At 38.0% G+C, this 19,747-nt stretch overlaps 2 protein-coding genes across 5 annotated transcripts in view; both read left to right on the top strand.

Moving 5' to 3' along the window:
• LOC137055348 (mucin-2-like) overlaps positions 1–8,829 on the top strand; it is a 30,617-nt gene extending 21,788 nt beyond the window's left edge. Inside the window, exons 5-7 of the mRNA XM_067429073.1 lie at positions 915–947; positions 7,760–7,842; positions 8,012–8,829. Of these exons, the coding sequence (XP_067285174.1) occupies positions 915–947; positions 7,760–7,842; positions 8,012–8,092 (197 nt within the window). The 3' untranslated portion in view covers positions 8,093–8,829. The remainder of the gene's footprint in view (positions 1–914; positions 948–7,759; positions 7,843–8,011) is intronic.
• A 1,314-nt stretch (positions 8,830–10,143) lies between these two features.
• zgc:112964 (uncharacterized protein LOC503764 homolog) lies at positions 10,144–17,711 on the top strand. 4 transcript variants are annotated; one of them, XM_067429076.1, is made up of 12 exons: positions 10,144–10,640; positions 11,040–11,125; positions 11,566–11,607; positions 11,788–11,905; positions 11,987–12,010; positions 12,104–12,237; positions 12,311–12,589; positions 12,683–12,778; positions 12,859–13,012; positions 13,326–13,408; positions 13,499–14,777; positions 16,222–17,711. In XM_067429076.1, exons 4-11 carry the CDS (start codon positions 11,848–11,850, stop codon positions 13,577–13,579), a joined length of 909 nt encoding a protein of 302 aa, XP_067285177.1. In that variant the 5' UTR covers positions 10,144–10,640; positions 11,040–11,125; positions 11,566–11,607; positions 11,788–11,847; the 3' UTR covers positions 13,580–14,777; positions 16,222–17,711. The 4 variants fall into 4 exon arrangements, with proteins under 4 accessions (XP_067285177.1, XP_067285176.1, XP_067285175.1 ...); XM_067429075.1 differs by lacking the exon at positions 11,040–11,125; XM_067429074.1 differs by lacking the exons at positions 11,040–11,125; positions 11,566–11,607 and having other exon boundaries at positions 10,145–10,640.
• The last annotated feature ends 2,036 nt before the right edge of the window (positions 17,712–19,747 follow it).

The following is a 19,747-nucleotide window of genomic DNA, read 5'->3' as shown; positions in this document are numbered from 1 at the left end:
TGACTGCAAGAATAAATTGATACCAAATACATTTCCAAATCTACAAATAACATAAAATAAAAGGTATAACAGCTTCTTTAGCCTTATGCGGCATTTTTCTCCTCCGTTTCCCTCAAATAAGCAAGAAATAAGCACCTTTGGTGATAGAAATTATTGTGAGCATAAGCCCCGTATGGTGAGCCATCCTTTGTTTACATCTTGCTCTAGCTACCACAATTCCTGGCGCTCAGGTAGTTTGGCGTGACTTTGCCTGGAGCTCTACAAAGTCTGGAGTCATGGTTTGAAGTTGTAACTTACAGGCTCAAAAAACTGCCTGGATTCAGATTTCTCCATTAGATCCAGCCCCAGACACCAATTCCCTGCCAGAAGCAATCAGTCTTTTATTAGCATGAGAGTTTGACTGAGAAATCTAGGGAAGAGCGGGAAGAGCAGAAACAGGAGACAAAGTGATCTGAGCGTATTTGAGCCACTTGTCCACATCAAGTAATAAAACATTTGAGTGCTCGAATGAATCAGTAATATAGCCACAAATATATGCATTGATATGCTACTTTTTTTGCAGTCATTAATTAAATGCCATCCTTCCGCTAAAAAAAAGTGTAAGAGAGGAGACAAACATTTAGCTGAAATACACATTTTAAATGTGCAGTCTTTCTCTTCTAAGAAAAGGAACCAAAAATACTATACTCTTTATACATGACTCAATGTACAACTTATTGTCCAATTAAATGCTCTCTTGAGTAGTCCCTTCTCCTTAAAACTCCTCTAGCAGTGCATTATTCAGTTGTATTTATGTTTATTCTTTTTGTTATATGCCTGTTCTAATTTCCTGTTTTAATACATAAACTTAAAAGAAAGCTGCACTCGCATTCATGAGGTTTTAATGGTGTTTATATTTGTGTTCTTTCTTTCAGAAATCACCTCAGGAACCACCAAAATCTTACCAGGTAATTAATCATGAGTTTATCAGTCTATAGTTGCATTTCAATTGCGAGGTTTAATGCACAAGTCTGATATTTTGACCATCCAATTTTTACATACACATTAGACACAGCTGGTATCTAATATCTTTACATTAGTCCCCGCCTAGAATGAGTCTGTTGATGATCCTTTACAATGCGACATGGTTGATCTTTGGATTTTAAATGCCTTGCTTATTGTAACATTATACTTAAAGACTTCATTTATAATGCATTATAAAATTATTTTTGATGTTGCAAGTATGTGTAATGATCCTCACTGAGAGGTGAGGTTGATGAACCCAAGTCTTTATTATATCAAACTAAAATCCAAAACATTAAACGAAAGGCTTGGCATGAATCTAAACATAAACCTTCACCAACAAGCAGGTACATATACAATCGCATTCAATAACAGACCAAGGCTGTGGCAAACATGAGAGCTTAAATACACAAAGACTGAGGACTAGAAAAGACACACCTGTAAAGAATGATTAACCAATAAATCAATGACAACACGACAAGGGAGCACATGGCAGTATCACAAGACGAACCAGGAAGTGTATGACAAAACATGACAGTGAACATGAAAACCTAAAAACATGAACCCAACACCCAAACACCCTGTGAAACCCAATCCCCCCCACGCCCCCCCCCCCCCCCCCCCCCCCATATGGGCGGCCCCAGATGCCCGAACATAATCAAAACATCAAAACAAGTCTTGGGGGGGCAGACTTGGGGGAGGGATGGTGGGCCAGGCCCTTTCTCAGGGCACCAGACATGGACCCTGTGGTGTAGGCACACCTGGACCCTGTGGCATGGGCAGGGCAGGGCATCAAGGGGCCATGGCGGTAAAGGCAGTTCAAGGGGCCATGGTGGTAAAGGTAGTTCAAGGGGCCATGGCAGTAAAGGTAGTTCAAGGAGCCATGGCGGTAAAGGCAGCTCAGGGGGCCATGGCGGTAAAGGTAATTCAAGGGGCCATGGCGGTAAAGGCAGTTCAAGGGACCATGGCGGTAAAGGCAGTTCAAGGGGCCATGGCGGTAATGGCAGTTCAAGGGGCCATGGCAGTAAAGGTAGTTCAAGGGACCATGGCGGTAAAGGCAGTTCAAGAGGCCATGGCGGTAAAGGCAGTTCAAGGGGCCATGGCGGTAAAGGCAGTTCAAGGGGCCATGGCGGTAAAGGCAGTTCAAGGGGCCATGGCGGTAAAGGTAGTTCAAGGGGCCATAGCAGTAAAGGTAGTTCAAGGGGCCATGGCGGTAAAGGCAGCTCAGGGGGCCATGGCGGTAAAGGTAGTTCAAGGGGCCATGGCGGTAAAGGTAGTTCAAGGGGCCATGGCAGTAAAGGCAGTTCAAGGGGCCATGGCGGTAAAGGTAGTTCAAGGGGCCATGGCAGTAAAGGTAGTTCAGGGGTCCATGGCAGTAAAGGCAGTTCAAGGGGCCATGGCGGTAAAGGTAGGTCAAGGGGCCATGGCAGTAAAGGTAGTTCAGGGGTCCATGGCAGGAAAGGTAGTTCAGGGGTCCATGGCGGTAAAGGCAGTTCAGGGGGCCATGGCAGTAAAGGCAGTTCACGGTGCCATGGCAGTAAAGGTAGTTCAGGGGTCCATGGCGGTAAAGGCAGTTCAGGGGGCCATGGCAGTAAAGGCAGTTCATGGGGCCATGGCAGTAAAGGCAGTTCACGGGGCCATGGCAGCTTGGCATTCGTGGCCTCAATGCGCCCCTTGCCCCTCCCCCCAAAACATTTTCTTGGGGGAAGCTATGGACTCGTGGGCTGGAGCTGGAGCAGGCTCATCAGCTGGAGCTATGGGCTCGTAAGCAGGAGGACTGTGGGGCTCTTCATCCACCACACCCATAGTAAAAGACGACCCACTCAACTGCAGTGCAAAGTCTATGTATTGGGCCATGCCACAGTGCTTTCAGGCATCAGGTAACTAAAAAAGTCATTGAGGCCATTAAGAAACATGCCCTTGAGGGCAAAATCATTAAAATCTACCAAGTGACAGAGACCACAAAACTCCCGTACAAAGTCCTAAATGGATCGATGGCCTTGACGAAGACGTAGGAGGGCAACTACTGGGTACATTGTTGGCGGCCTGTTATTCTGTAATGATCCCCACTGAGAGGCGAGGTTGATGAACTCAAGAGCAGTCTTTATTATATCAAACTAAGATCCAAAACATTAAACACAAGCCTTGGCATGAATCTAAACATTAACATAAACTTAAACTTTCACCAACAAGCGGGTACATATACAATCACATTCAATAACAGACCAAGACTGTGGCAAACATGAGAGCTTAAATACACAAAGACTGAGGACTAGAAAAGACACACCTGTGAAGAATGATTAACCAATGACAAGGGGGCACATGGCTAGCCTGGTTTTACCAGACTCTCGTACATTTCATTTGTACATATAGTCTGGCCACTCTCCATTGACAAGGGTTTATTTCCGCTAAGGCGGGCACCCTGTTGAGGTTTAAAACTATTGGATCTGCCCTGAACCACTCTGGATCTGCCATAACCAATCGCTAACGTTTGGTCGCAACCCGTTCTCACTCCCAAGGCGTCAAAATCCGAAGCATAGTCAAGTGCCTTCCGCGTCACAATTAAGACGCTAAAGGTGCCCCTGGGCGTCATTTTTCGATGCGCTGGGTGCTCCATTCATTACAATGATAAACCTTTGGCGTCATACACAGATGCATTTCATTATTTGCGTTTATAAAAGCAGACATGATTTTATTAATATTTAAAGGCTACTTTTATATTTTGGAGCAACTAACCCAACTCCTACCCTAAACCTACCCATATCTAAACAATATAAAACACATAACAGGCAAATAAATGTAGCTACAGTCACAAGTATTTATTGCAAAAACGGACCAAAACAGTATAAAAGTATTAACTCATGTTGCATTCCAAGTCTTCTGAAGTCCTACGATGTCTTCATGTGAAGAACAGAGTCGATCTTGATGTTTTAATCGCTGAAATGATGATCCCGCTGCCCCGTGAACGAACTCATTCATAACTCATTCAAATAATTCAAAATACTCCTGAGCATGACGCAATCGGTCACAAGACACACGAGAGCCAATGATATTTTACAATCAATGCTGACGTAATGACGCAATTGGTCACAAGACATACGAGAGCCAATACAATTTCACTATGAAATCTCACGTAACGGGCGCCAATATTTGAAATTTGATGTGTTCTTCGGCGGATGGAGATGCTGATCGCTTTTGGGGATTTTCTTCATACAAATCAATCGTTTGACCTCGGAAAACTTGGATTATTTAACTTTTTGAATAACATGCAGACGTATGTTATATCCTGTGTTTTATATCATGTTCACACAAATGGGTAGGTTTAGGGATGGGATGGGGTTGGGTTACATGTTAAGCATGTCTAAATAGCGTAAATAAAATAAATGTAAAGAAATTTATGCTTGCTGATTAAATTGAAAAGCACACTCCAACATGTCATAATGGCAAAATCATAAACTAATACAATTTCACCATGACGATAACATTCCCAATACCCAGGGCGTCTGTGTATGACGCCAAAGGTTTCTCACTGAAATGAATGGAACTCCCAGCGCGTCGAAACATGATGCCTTGGGGTACCTTTAGCGTCTTTATTGTGACGCGGAAGGCACTTGACCATGCTTCGGTTTTTGACGCCTTGGGAGTGAGAATGGGTTGTTGGTCGTGACGTATGTCATGCGCCCTTTGCCTGTTTCACTCATGGAAATCCGACAAAATAAAAGTGCACATGTGCATGCCACCTCAGTAATAAAACTATAGGATAAAACCTAAAACTCGTGCATTCGGATTGTGATTTATTCACACCACGGTGGAGAGGAGAGTTTTGTGATCGGGAACGCGGCGCTCACGTGGTCCGTAACATCATTGTATGCTGTAAATAAAATGTCATATGCTTGGTATGATAATAAATGCTACTATAAATAACAGACCAATTCAAATGTTTAAGTGCTTTTATTTTAATTGGTTTGAGCGGTGATGAAATATATTGCTCTTCTAAATACTTGCCAGCATTTTAAGGAAATACAAGTCTAGAAATGCATCCTAATAACAGCAAAGCAACCGTATGGTGTTCTGCAGTGGTCAAAAATGATTATAAACAGTGCATTTTGAAGTGATATATTGTTGAAAACTCATGTGGATTCGGACAGCTGTTACATCAACACCACCTTGCATTTGTCAAAAGCAGTCGTTAACTCGGCCGGGATTTTTATGCGGGTGGAGAGAGACGGACGGCAATAAAATAACTGACCAGTCCCTGTAACTTAAATGATGGCAATACCTTCCGACCCCACGAGAAACAGTTACCGTCCGAATAGCTTCAGCCAACTCCTTCATCACTAACGAAGCGATCTGGAAAATCAAACTTTTCCCGAGTTTACCCTGCTGGAGGGCCACCAACAAACCCCAGCAAAGACTGTTATTGCTCCGGCTTTAACTTCTGGATATTCGGCAGCGGTGCCACAATGCAATGAATGGTTTAGTTTGCATCTTTCTCCGCCGCCATTACTGAACTACATCTCAAACTAGCGCTCGACATCAACGTCATCGTTCTCAGCCACTCCCTCTGTTCGCTGATTGGACCGGTAAAAATGTGTTCGGAGAAAACCTAAGACTACACAGTAGTCCCAGACGTAGTACTGAAGGAAAATGAAAATTGAGCGGAAGTACGTAGGAGGGCAGAGCCAGGCTAGCACATGGCAGGATCACATGACGAACCAGGAAGTACATGCAGTGAACATGAAAACCTAAAAACATGAAACATGAACCCAACACCAAAACACCCTGTGACAATATGCCTTGTAGTGCGCCTAAAATGAATTGAATGATCTCATTAATAATTCGAATCACAGTTGTAATACATTATAATATCTATTAATGAAATACACCGTTAGAAAGTATAATGCATTTAAACACATGACAAACAACAAATTTCAGAATCTGAAAATATAATGCATTTTAACTTTTATTTATAAAAAGATATAATGATTTATGTTAGATCTAAATTCTGAACTGAAATAAAGTAGCATTGTAAGATTACATTTATTTGAATGAATTTAAGAGAGAGAGAGAAAAGTGTGAATTAACTGCATCTGCACAGTGTCTCTAATAGTGAAGCTGTATGAGTTTATTTACGAAAACAGCAAATATATCACCTTATTACTTAGAAATGTATATAAATCTGTTTTTTATTATAATTATTAATACAATTCATGGGGTAGAGCTTAAAAATCAGTTCCTATGCTCCTGAATGTTTCTGTTAATGTGCAATTTCTTACCTATATTTATAATAAATAAATAAAGATGCCAGTTTTAGTACAAGCACATGCAGGTACATCTGCTTAATAATACAACATTAAAAATCTGTTTGTGGGCAAACATACCCTTGAAAACCACTTGAAACCACATCAACAGATCTGATAACAGAAAGTTATCTCTGATAATGGCGCTTGCTATTTCTAAGGTAAAACACGCATCTCTTGTTAACATATGATGCAATAAATAAATATAAAAAATAAATAAAATAAATGTGGAAATAAATGAATGTAGAAATAAATATATGGAAAAAGTAATAAATGTGGATTATTCAAAATTATTAAAAAAAATTGGAAATAAAAGTATAAATACTGATGAATAAAAATGTTGTATATAGTTTTGTAATTTTTTTTATTGTACATTTCTTTGTATATTTTTTAATGTTTTTTTTTTATTTATATCCGTTTTGGAATTCCATAAACTGAGTAAAAAAATGTTTTAATCCTTCTTAGAAAAAAAGATAAAAAATAATGTTGACTCATGTCAATATTGAGATGCATCCTTGATTGCAATTTACCCGTGTCGATTAACCAGTAACTCCAAGTTCTGCATTCCAAGGAAGAGAATTCATGACCCGCATTATTAGACCATTTTATAAGGCTGCACAATATATTTAAACCATTTAACAATCATAATATAGCACAGCGCTATAGGTTTCAGAGTGAAGTGCAGCACTTTATTTGCGTGCAGGTTACGTGTCTCATCCAGTGTCTCAGAGTAAATGCTGCTCCACACAATCTCCGTCTCGCACATTACGTGCAAGAAAAAGTAAATCATGTGCACAATTTACTATTTAGTTCCCTCGATTTGCTAAACCATCCACACGATTATTAATTTGTACCCTCGTGTGCACAATTTATCAGATCAAGGGGGTGAATTAGTAAATTGTGCACACAATTTAGTCTACTAGTTTTTTTTTTTTTTCTGCATATAATGTGCGGAACTTCGTATTTTGTGTTTCGATGAATGTTAATTTAATTTTTAGCACTTTGGCCTGGTTTCACAGACAGAGTAAGACTAAGATTAGGTTTCATTTCAATCAGAGCATTTAAGTAACAAAAAAAAAAAAAAAAACATTGCTGGTGTGCATCGCAAGACAAAAAAATGCAAGACAAAAAATTGAGACAAAAAAAAAAAAGCCCAATATATTAAAATATGATATTTCAGTGCAAGATTCTTTCTGTTAAAACAGCTTAGGACTTGTAGGACTTGTGTGTAATAAGTTTTATTACACACAATTTTGTGGATTTTTATTACCACAACAACAACAAAAATCAGATTATTTGATTAAATAATTCAAATAATTACTGATTTACTGATTACTCAAAATAGTTCATGACAGACTTGGACTCATCATACATGACCTAATATGTATTTTTTCCAACAATCTAATGCTTCTCTGACTATTAATGTTGTGTGTTATTATGTGTGTTTTTCCTTTTAGCATATGTCGTAGGAGTTCAAATGAAACTTAAGTCATTTTTAGACCTGACACTGACTGGAAACTCTGAGGATGTTCTGCAGAAAGTAAGTCGCACTTTTCACTCAAACACTGTAAAAAAACAACAACTTTATGTCTCTAGTCATATATCTCTGACTTTATATCGGATAAGGGTGTCTTTATTTCTTATTTTATACAGATTTAAGTAATAGTACAATAGGGAAGTTTTGATCAATCTATAAATCTTTGTTTCAGATCCAACAATTGCTGGTCAATTATGGAGTGGCAAGTTCCTTTGAGATAAAGTTAAGAACAGTCAAAAAGACCCAGCTGTAATACATGGGAGAGACTTAAAAAGCTAAAAACGGTGACCTTGAGTGTGTAAAAGCCTTCAGCAGGAAGGGAACCTTTATATTTTCTCTTCCTTCAACTTCTTAATCTCACAAACAGTATATATATAACATAAATCATGTCTTAATCCATATCTATCCATATATAATGAAATATGAAAAACAATGACAATGTGAATATGTTAAAATTAGATAATGTAACTTTTTTTAAATCTAAATGTTCAAACATAATTTAGCTTGAATAATAATCATTCTTCCTCTTTTTTCTTTGTCCTATCATGCTTTGTGTTATCAGATAAACATGTGTGAGGAGGTTAAACTGATCAAACATGTCTGTAGCATGTACACAATGCAATTAAACCTGTTCTTTGTCTACAACTCCCATTTACCAGAAGCATTGCTTATCCGTATCAAAAATACCTGCATGTGTTGTTCTCATGGACATACTGTGTAAAATACTTACCACAGTTTAGTCTGGGTCACAATTGTTCAGTTTTTTTATGGTTTTTGAGAATGAGTGCATTCCACACTGGTATATCTGAAGAAACCTAATTTGGGCTGGCATTAAAAAGTGTATTTTAAAAAAGTGGAAGAAAAAGAAGAATATTCATCCGAAATGTTAAACTGAGTGGAGCTCGTCTGTCAGAGTTACGGAGACATAACATCTGAATAACTACACACTCCTTAAAGGGATAGTTCGCACAAAAATGAAAATTAGCCCATGATTTATAGGCATATAGAGTTTTTTTTTTTTTTTTTTTTAAGTCCAGGCAATCCAAGCTTTATAATGGCAGTGAATTGTTGTCTTGCCATGAAGTCCATAAAAGTGCATCTATCCATCATATAACTTCCCCACGTCTATAATATAGAATAATATCCATATTTAAACATTTTAAATCATATAATAAAACTTAAATAACTAACTTCTGGATTACTATGCAGATTACTGTATGCAATTTCAATTTACGGTGAAAGAGTAACCCTTGACCCTTGATGCATGCATATGGATTAACGCAGGAGCGCAGAGGCTAGAGCACAAAACACCGGTCATGGATTAGAGTCTAAAACGAGAATTTGTCAAGTGAAATGGCAAGGATTTCGATTATAAGAGAAGAGGGCTTGACTTTGTAATTTAGCCCAATCCGTGAGAGGCGTCAAAGCTTGATGCTCCTGTAAGTCGCGTCAGGAGTTACTCTTTTAACACAAGTCGACTTGCGTACGGCTTTCTGCTGGAAGTAAGTTATTTTAAAGTTTTAAATATGGATATGTCTCTTACACAAATGCTCCACTTCTCTTTAGAAGGCTTTTATTACACCCTCGGATCTGTGTGGAGCAGTTATATGATGGATAGATGTACTTTTATAGGCTTCATTGACGAGACAACAATTCACTGCCATTATTAAGCTTGGATTAGCCAGGATTTTTTAAAAATGTAACTCATTTTTATTCGCCTGAAAAAAAAGAATATACTTAGGATGACCTAGGGTGAGTAAATCATGGATTAATTGAAATTTTTGGGTGAATTTACCCTTTAAGCCTGACTGTATGCCATAAAGGTGGTTTAGGTGGATGTCTCAAAAAAATGTATAGTTTTTGCCAGCCATGGGTTTTAGGCACCATGAAAGTGACTTAGCGCTCAGCGCTCTGATGGTGAACAGAAACAGAGCTGATGGTGAACAGAAAACAGAGCTGATGAACAGAAACAGATGATGGTGAACAGAAAACAGAGCTGATGGTGAACAGAAACAGAGCTGATGGTGAACAGAAACAGAGCTGATGGTGAACAGAAACAGAGCTGATGGTGAACAGAAACAGAGCTGATGGTGAACAGAAAACAGAGCTGATGGTGAACAGAAACAGAGCTGATGGTGAACAGAAACAGAGCTGATGGTGAACAGAAACAGAGCTGATGGTGAACAGAAACAGAGCTGATGATGAACAGAAACAGAATTGATGGTGAACAGAAAACAGAGCTGATGGTGAACAGAAACAGAGCTGATGGTGGAAGTAAGCTCCGCAGTACACTGGGGTCCACTCCATGTATTACATTACTTTGTGTACCTATATATTGTAAACTAGGCCTATATACATTTGTGTGTCTAATGTTTCATACACACTTTTAAATGTGCCACGTTTAACAACATATAGGCCTGGTTTCACAGACAATTGATTAGGCCTGTTATTAGGACTTTTAAAGTTGTACTATGCAACTTTCCATCCACTGGAGGGCACCTATTCAAAACAAATGCGTAGTTTGATGTCGCAAAATTTGAGCGCAGAATCTTAGAACGTGTGGGCTTCACCTCACAGCCGGTGGAAAATAGGACTCGGGCAGAAATCACGTTCATGAATGCGGTTATTAACGTTACTGTAGTGTGAAGCAGAGCAGGACCGAGTGTTGTTGAGCTGAGCACAGCTGCTGGAGCGATTGTAAAAACAAATACCCGCCTCGTGAACTCCGGGACTTTTATTATGACGGGACGGGATGTCGCCGGGCGCCTGCACTGGTCCGCTTGTCCGGTTATGATTATGAGGTAATCCAGCTCTGTTTATCATTTTAGATACATTTAAGTGTGTTGAAAATGATGTTATGACGTTACTCCGTGCGTTCACTTGTTCACACTGCTATGTAAAGCGCTCCTGACAAATAAAACCCGAAACCGAGGGTAGTGCAGATATGACGCAATTGACAGGCGACTTCCTCAAACGCTAAAACGTCCCGGTCCTTAGTTTAAATAGCAATTTTCTCACAATTTACAAATAGTTAGAAACATTTGGGATATTGCAGGTACTCAACTGAACAAAATATATAACACCGGCCTGGTTTTTTTTGGGATATTTTACTGCAAAAGTACTCTTTTTTTCTGCCCAGCTCATGTCGTCTGGAGTTTTTTTTATCTAACGTTACTGAAATTTGTTCTCTATTTCATCAGGAGATCAACCCAAAAACACATTAAATAACAGTACAACCCACTAAAGAGATGTGAATATCTCACTGCCTCGCTTCCATTCCTGTAAGGTCTGTTTCCTTCTTTTTGTGAATGGGCCTTTCAACGTTTGGATTATAAAATTAAGATATGAAAAGTCCTTGTAGTCTGGAGAGTATAAACTGATAATCTCATGATTATCACGTAAAGTGCGTCATCTGTCATTTTATACATCAACATAATTAAATTATACAAGAATACATTAGCAATTACAGCATGCATGACCTTTTTGATTTCTTTATCTGCTCTGGCACAAGGAAATAGCACAGACACAGTTTCAAGGGACTGTGAATGAACTCTTGAAAAAACAAAAGATAGCCTTCCCATGTGAAGTGAAGTCAAGCTGTCCTTTCACTTTACTTGTTCTGTGTATTTAGCTTGAACATTATCTTGTTTTGTGAGAAACATTTCTTAGTCTGAATGCATTTGACAGACATGACTGAACGTGTCCCTCCCTTAAATGCTATAATAGGGACATAGATTCAACCTTGCATATTCCATGAAGCCGTCTGAGGTAAACATCTCACTTTTTGTCTATAACGTTGTTTATTTTGACAGCTTATTTTCTGATATGTTGTCTATGTATATCTAATCTGGTATATGCTATAAACTGAAAAGACAAGTATTATAGAATTAAAGTATAGCTTTTTACAATTATACAATCAAGTATTAATATTGCTTTGCTTTTTTCTAGTTACTCTGTGTGAAACTGTAGCAGTGACGTTTTGGTATCTGATCTCATCCAAATCTTATAATGAGAATGTCACCAGTTTCACAATATCTGCTGGTGTTTATAACAGTCCTGTCACTGAGTAAGTTGTACCATTCATTTGAATATTAGTAACACATACCACAGAGAAAAGTTGTATTCAAAATATTTATTTTTTTCACAGGCTGGGTGATAAAGGCACAGATAGGTAAATATTGACATATAAATCATATGAACTGAGATTAGTGTCATCCGGGCTAGAACTGTGTTTTTTGTTGTTGTTGTTGTTGTTGTTTTGCAGCGCCGGCTATATTCTATCCATTCGGCTCAGTGGCAGGAGATACTGTTAACATTTCTGTTGAGGATGAAAACTCCACTCTTGTCAACGTGTGGAGACCTTTTGTGTTTTTTGGCCGCACATACAACAAGACATACGTGAGAATTTTATTCAGTTTTTTTAATGCAAATGGTGAATGATAAAAAGTAATTCAATTCTTTGATCACACAGGTTAATAGTAATGGGTTCCTTACATTCAACCAGTCTTCATCTGAGTTTCTCGCTCAATACTTTCCCATCAATGGAAGTGAAGACATCGTTGCGCCCCTCCTGACAGACATTGACGTCAGTATGAATGGCATTATCTCATATCAGCAGTACTCAAGTGGAAGTGTGCTCACTCGCGCCACTCAGGATATAAATCAGTATTTCCCTGATCTGAACTTCATAGCTACTTGGGCCCTTGTTGCAACTTGGGATAGAGTTGCATACTTTTATCACACTGGCACAGTAAGTTAGTTTAATAAAACTCCTTCAGGCTCAAGGTTACAGATGCATATTCTCAGAGCTCCTTGTGACCATCAGTGTTCCCAAACTTTGCAGGAAACCTCGTTTCAAGTGGTTTTAATTTCAGGCGGTGATTTGTCTTTTATTCTCATGAATTACGGTGACTGCGCTGTGACGCCTAATCTGGTGCAGGTAAAACATGCCTTATCAACATCAATATCCTATCTTTTGATGTTCTGTCTTGATAATTACTTATTTCCTTGGCTGTGCAGGCTGGTTATGACACAGTAAACTCCACGGCCTACTTTGTAATTCCTGGATCAAACAATGGGAGCAATATTCCAAACCTTATGAACTCCAGTAATGTGAATGTTCCAGGTCGATGGGCCTTTAGGGTGGACGGTGGGCCAGATCAAAATCTACAAGGTACATAATTGCCATGATGTTTTGAATCTTTATTTTTATTTTGTTTTTATCATATGGCATCATATGTCAAAGTCATGGGATGATTCTTCGGAATATGCAGAATGTAAACCTTTAATCAAGCTAAAATTGGATAAAACCATCTGCCAATTTGCAGCAATTTAAATGAACCCAGAAACAAACACACAAATCAATTAATCAAGTCAAATATTATATTCCTATCTGGCCTCTTCGATATGTTCAGTATACAGTATGCATGCAAATGTAAACACGTTTCAACCCAATAATCATTAACCATGTGCATTGTTTCCTATAGAGAACATCATAGCAGCTCAAATAAGAGTTACTTCATTTTCAGACCTTACAGAGAGTGGAAAAATTGAGATTGTTTTAGAGAAAGTAAGTTGCACTTACTTGTTTTATTTATATTTGTATTATCATTATTTAAAATGAATTATGGTGCTAATAGACAGTCAATCTTTATTTCAGCTACGACAGGAGCTGGTCAAGTCCGGTCTCTCGAGCAGCGTGAAGCTGAACTTAAGAAAAATTCAAAAGACACAACCGTAGTCTCATAAAATGTAACTCATACAAGGAAATAAATGTATAGACTGTTCATTTAAATATCTTAAATACAATATCACTGCCATTAAAATATCCCTTATACAGGGAAGTTAACCAGCAAATCGGCTGTCATTCCAGTGTTTAGTTGCATAATATTTACCGTCACCTTTGACATATTAGTTTCAATTTTGTCATGAGAGTCAAATCACATTCATTTGTGAAAACTATAATGCACCGATGAGGAATGTCACTCTTCCAGATGGTGAATGTTCTCTCATGCAGTGAGGTGTGACAGGAGTTTAATCTAGATCTGCAGTGTCAATAGTGAAAGTAAACCTGTTATTCCTCAATGGCTCCATTTGCTGGAAAATCTACTTTTTACAGATGCATATCATGACGTGATTGTCTATTATGAGGCTAGCTCTCGCATGTTTTACTCTGATGAATTTGAATGTAATGCTATTATTTCTAAACGTATTGCTCAGGAAAAAAGATGTAGCCAACTAAACAAACGTTGAGCTTTTGTGACACAATAGTTAAAAATGCAGAAAAAAGATTGTTTGGTAAAAAAAAATTAATTGTATTCTTCACCCACTTTTGTATGTTCACTGCCAAACATGATATGATCATGCTCTAATTCATACGAATGCTTTTAAACCATTCAAGCGCGACAAGTCAAAGTGAACCCACTGTCTGTGAAACACATGACGCACAGAAAGACGCGTGCCAGTATCGACTTCTCTTTCACACTTGAACGAACAATAACATTCACAATTATGCCAAAAATGTGTGTAGTTTTGTTCCTCATAAGAGTACTCTTAAATTAGAGCTTAAATAACGTCTTAAATGAACAATACGTTTTTAATGGGCTGTGATGAACTGTTGACCACTGCTGCCAGGATTGGATAAGATTTGCATATTTAATGAGCTTCTGCTCCCCTGTCAGTACACATGAAGAATTGTTTTGAAAGTGGAAACCAGAATGAATTACCCACAGGGCTCGCCAAACTTCATTATCAAACAAACACAATGATTTATTTCTAATCCAACAGTAATTGATTGGAATATAATTTTTTATTACGCGGCCCGCCCGATTGGTGGATATAACCGCGAACTACACACACACGTCAAGTCATGTTAAGAGAGTGAATATCAAGTCGAGAACGGAATGTTATTTCACTATTTAAGATTCACCGGCCTGCAGGCAGAGATGGGCATAAATACATGGAAATGTATTTAAAATACAAATAAAAAATACTGTGAGGAAAAATGTATTTAAATACAAATACAAAATACTGTGTGGAAAAATGTATTTAAATACAAATACAGTATTTTGTATTTTGAAAATACACCAAATACATGTGAAATTGGCAATTCAGTGAAGGTATCCATATTAGGCTGTAATCTATCTGGGCCTATTCTGAATGCCAAAAATCATTTAGATGTGTGCAACTGCTTAGAAACTTTCGTTTTCAATTTGAATTTGAATTTCCTTTAGCGGCAGTTATAATAACACAAATTACGTCAATAACTCATTCGCCCTCACTTCTTTTTCCACTCCAACATTCCAATTATTCCTGCCCACTAAAAGCTGCACAGATATATGTGCTTACCCCGATAGGCCTATCTATGTAAATGATTTAGAAAAAGTTCCATCGATTCACATTTTATATTATTGCTACGAATCTACGATATGTATTGTCATATGACATCACTCATCCCTAACATGCAGTAACGTTAATACTTCAAACACATTTGACAAGCTACTTTAATCAACAAGTAGAATTGACCATGACATCCTCACCTTATTCCAACAATTTTGTAAAGTTGCCGATCCAAGGCTGGGTTGTACTAGCCTAGAAATCTAGACGCACCCTAGCGGCAGCAAATCTAATCTGCCACGAGTGCCGTCTAGCAACTCTCAATACACTTCTGAGCTGTAAAAACCAAACTCTGGTCGGGCCAATCACATCGTGTATAGAGTCGGTGGGCGGGGCTTAACATAATGACGGCAGAGTTGCGTTTGCGTGCTTCTAGTAAACACAGACGCTGGCGAACGGCGGTCTTTCGAATCAGCTTTGACCGCGACTCTGGAAGACTTGGAGTTAAGCTTTTCTCTGAGAAAAGAACAAAGAACGGCACTGAAGTCATTCTTAAAAAGGGAAGATGTGTTCTGAGTTTTGCCGACCGGATACGGTGAATGTTTAATCTATCAATGAGCTCCGCTTCACGTTGCTCTGGATGGTTGTAGCGCTATCCTATCGCGTGCAGAGGGAGTTTGAAAGACAACCGTTTATCTGCCCCTCGGATTGAGCTGTCAATGGTGAGTTTCCAGACCAAACATCTTGATGTGGGTCTGGCTTGTCAGGGTAGGGTTGTACAGCTGCGGCTCACCTGATTGAATGTTGGGGGGAGGGGCGTGTCTGGTCTGAGCTAGTAGATGCATGAAAACAGCTCCTGATAAAGAGGTTGCCTGGCTCAAAGTATTTTGAGTATTTTGAAAATACAAAAATACTCATCTTAAATGTATTTAAATACAAATTACATTCGATTTTTTCCAAAGGCTTTAAAATACAAAATAGTATTTTGTATTTCAAATACGTATTTTAAATACATGTATTTGAAATACTGCCCATCCCTGCCTGCAGGCGGACTTGCATTTTGGTAGCCCGTCTGGAAAACACAGCCCCGGGGAAAAAACATGTTTACTCACATAAGTGTGTTGCACCATTTCTGTATTCGGCACAGCATTGTGTTTTAATCTCAATATGTCTGCAAATCCAGCTCAACCTGTCTTGTTTACAAACGATTCCGCGGTGAAATTAAGCGAACAAACGTGCAATATCTTACCCACGTGTGCTGGAACTTCATTAAAAATAAAGTTCAACCACTCATTAGAATTCGGAGGAAACTTATGCAGTGACTGCATTCTTCCACAACAGGCACAGTGCAATATTTTACTCTCTTCGGCATGTTTATTGCTCAGTAGCATGATCCGTTAAGCTCCATGAGTCAGTGGGCGGGGGCCCCAGGGGTGTCGGATAGTAGGTTATAGTGGAACTGAGTAACAGGGGCCCTTGGCCCACAAATGTATATTGATAATCCATAATATTAACATGACAAAATTGCATGGTTGTTAGTGGGCATCCCTTGGTTTTGTGACGGGGGCTCAACATTTGGTGCTACACCCCTGGGCGGGGCTACAGACGCAGACATACATATTTATCTGTTAAGGTGGTGTTTCTGCATTCTATGACATCAATAGTCGATATATTCTGAGATAGATCGTTTGCTGGGCCTGGTGTCAGTAAAAGCTTTTCTTTGACTAACAAGGACGTTTTCAGCTCCGACACTTACAGGATATTATTTAAGGGAGTAGCGATATATCATTTAACGATGTATCGCAATATAAAAATGTGACAATATGATTCGCGATATAGAGTTGTTTTATCCAAGGCTCAACTTGCTGTAGTAGGCCTATTTATATACTTACCCAAACACAAATTAACAAATGTAGGCTACCACAAATGTTAACTCTGTTAAGGCTTCGTAAAAATAACTAACCGAGTGTCTAATGCAAATCAGTCTTCTGGAAACCTTATGGTTTATGAGGAACAGATTTACCGCGACGCACATACTGTAGTAAACATGGACGTTCAAATGATTGCGTGATGCGCGGAACCAACACATGAGGGAGTAAATACAGAATTCAAATTCTTGGATGAGCTAAACATTTAAAGTTTGAGAGCGGTCATTTTGACGAGCTTTCTCGTGATTAGAACTGTGACGGATTGCATTGATCATCTGAAGCGCACGCGGTGACGGATTCAAAGTCAAAGCGAAGACATCATTTAAAGCAGCACTCCTTAGTGAAAGCGCAAACATCATTTAAATCAGCAGATTACATTTAGTTTTAGTAGTATGATTTTTCAAAGCATTTTAGATGGTTTATTCTTATATGTATAGTGCATTAATAGTAGGAGAGGCAGGAGTTTCAGTGACATTACAGTCTATATACATATATGACTATATAATTTTGAAAATAATGTATGCAATGGCGGAATATTTGAGGGTCATAATAACAATAATAATAATTAAATGTAAAAATAAACCCTCTTTATTTTAAAACTTTTGTTGGCTTAAAATATCGGAATATATCGTATCGTGAGTTCAGTATCGTGATATATATATATATATATATATATCTCAAATCATCACACAAGTGTATTGTTACCCCTAATATTATTATATCACAATGAACTGTTATAGGCCTAGATCAAAAGCTCAAGGGAAAGTTGATTTCTCAATTCATCACCTCTTTATGTAAAGAACAAAATTATTCACTAAATGCTGTTCTTGACTAAAGAACTTTTGTAGATTTAATAAGGATTCATCTCTAATTTATAATTTATGCAGTGCAAACGGTTTGATAACTTTATTCAATTTCTGTATGAGGGCACAGGTATATAATGTAATATGGGATTTATGTGAAAATTGTTTTTAAGTTCACTTAAATTAAAAGTTGTTATATTTTTGAAGCCTAATAAATGTTAGTGTTATTTAATCTCAGTGTCAATTAAATGTTATTTCATAGAGACCTCAGTATCAGTATTCGTATCAGTGATACTGGCCTTTTATAAAAAAGATGCAATTAAAACTATTTAAAATGTTATGTTGTTTCTACATTCATTTGGAGATTAACTGTGAAATTATTATATATGTAGTTTGTATGGTATGATTAATCACAGACATGTTTTTGTTATTTAATTATTGATTGACAATAATGATAGAAACATGAGTATTCCTTTTTATTATTTCATTTAAAATATGTCAATATCTGCTTGGCCTGCCTCTGTCATCCAGCACTCTCCATAACGCAGGCTTTTTGCGCCCTCTTTAGGAGAGAGCAGCGCAGCTCCATTAAATTGATGCATGTCTTTGATAAAATACAGGTTTGTGTACATTTTATTGTATTTATGAATTCATTATTGTGTTGTATACCGTGTATTAATGCCAAGCAACATGGTGCGATGTGAGCCACCGAACGAGTGTCACGTGATGGTGGAAACGCCTGATGATGCCTTGCATAACATGTTATGATTTTATTCAAAACAATGCAGCATATAAATGCTTAGGGTGTTAAAATATTTTCTCAGAACTGTACACCAATTGTTTATGGACTGGTTATGGAGCCAGTCAGGCTTGAACACGATACCCAGGCCGGTGGAAACGGGACAACAGCGGTCCATAACACTTGAATTTTTACTTCTAATATTTGTTAAACGAGCTTGAATGTAGGCAATATGTAATAAAACAATATAAAATATGCTTTACTGTAAAATGTGATTGAAAATTAAGGAATTAAGCCAGTGGTTGAGGTATTTTAAAACCGTTTAGAGAATTTAAATTAATCCGCAAACATCCTTGTATGAAGTAAAAACCAATCAACCCATTATGTTTGGTTAAATCAACCAAATTTGCTGGATAAAATTAACCGAACATGTGTCTGTCCTGCATTTACCCAGCCCTTGTGTTAAAAACACACCCTTGGAATTGTAAACTAGCCTTCTTCCCCTGCTGACATGGCATAAGGGATTGACATTGCTAGTGTTAAAAGGCCTACATATTAAACAGCCTACAATTCACTGAAGCAGGGCTGTTGGGTAAACCGAATCATAGGAAAGGTTGTGTTATTTATTAAAACAAATACACCCACATTTTTAATTTGCAATGTACACAAGCATGAAAAGCTTTTTATATGTATGCACGTCAAGGTTTTATTTGGTGTTGAGAGTTTTTCAAAGTATTTTTTGGGGTATACTCAAATGTTCTGATATAGGCTACTGACCTTTGTAGGAACTTCAAATAATGTGTTTTATGGTATTATGAGTCAAATGTTTTTTGTCTGGCAAAGAAACAATCCGGAAATTGTCTGTTCCTTTGCTCACCACGAGGGGGAGACAGCAGCTGTGCACTGCAGTAGCCTAAATGTGCAACATATAACAGTTGATAGTGGTTTCTTTAATATTTCATTGAATTATAATAAAACCCAGTGTAAAAAAATAAGATTCTGAATGCATTTGATTTAATGTAACCTCACACAATAGTTTTACGGTAGGCCTATTACATAGCAGGTAAAATGATCCTTCATCCCGAGCCACCAGTTCAGAATGA

The sequence above is a fragment of the Pseudorasbora parva genome, chromosome 21, assembly GCF_024679245.1.
Source record: "Pseudorasbora parva isolate DD20220531a chromosome 21, ASM2467924v1, whole genome shotgun sequence".
Taxonomy (NCBI): Eukaryota; Metazoa; Chordata; class Actinopteri; order Cypriniformes; family Gobionidae; genus Pseudorasbora; species Pseudorasbora parva.
The sequence above is the reverse complement of the archived record's forward strand: the minus strand, read 5'-3'. Positions and strand labels throughout refer to the sequence as shown.

Bases quoted from the DNA above. Each gene is read 5' to 3' on its own strand.
- zgc:112964 (XM_067429075.1), top strand. From the start codon at position 11,848: ATGAGAATGTCACCAGTTTCACAATATCTGCTGGTGTTTATAACAGTC. The intron at 12,779-12,858 runs GTAAAACATGCC...TTGGCTGTGCAG, and splicing joins TGACGCCTAATCTGGTGCAG to GCTGGTTATGACACAGTAAA. The intron at 13,013-13,325 runs GTACATAATTGC...TGTTTCCTATAG, and splicing joins GCCAGATCAAAATCTACAAG to AGAACATCATAGCAGCTCAA.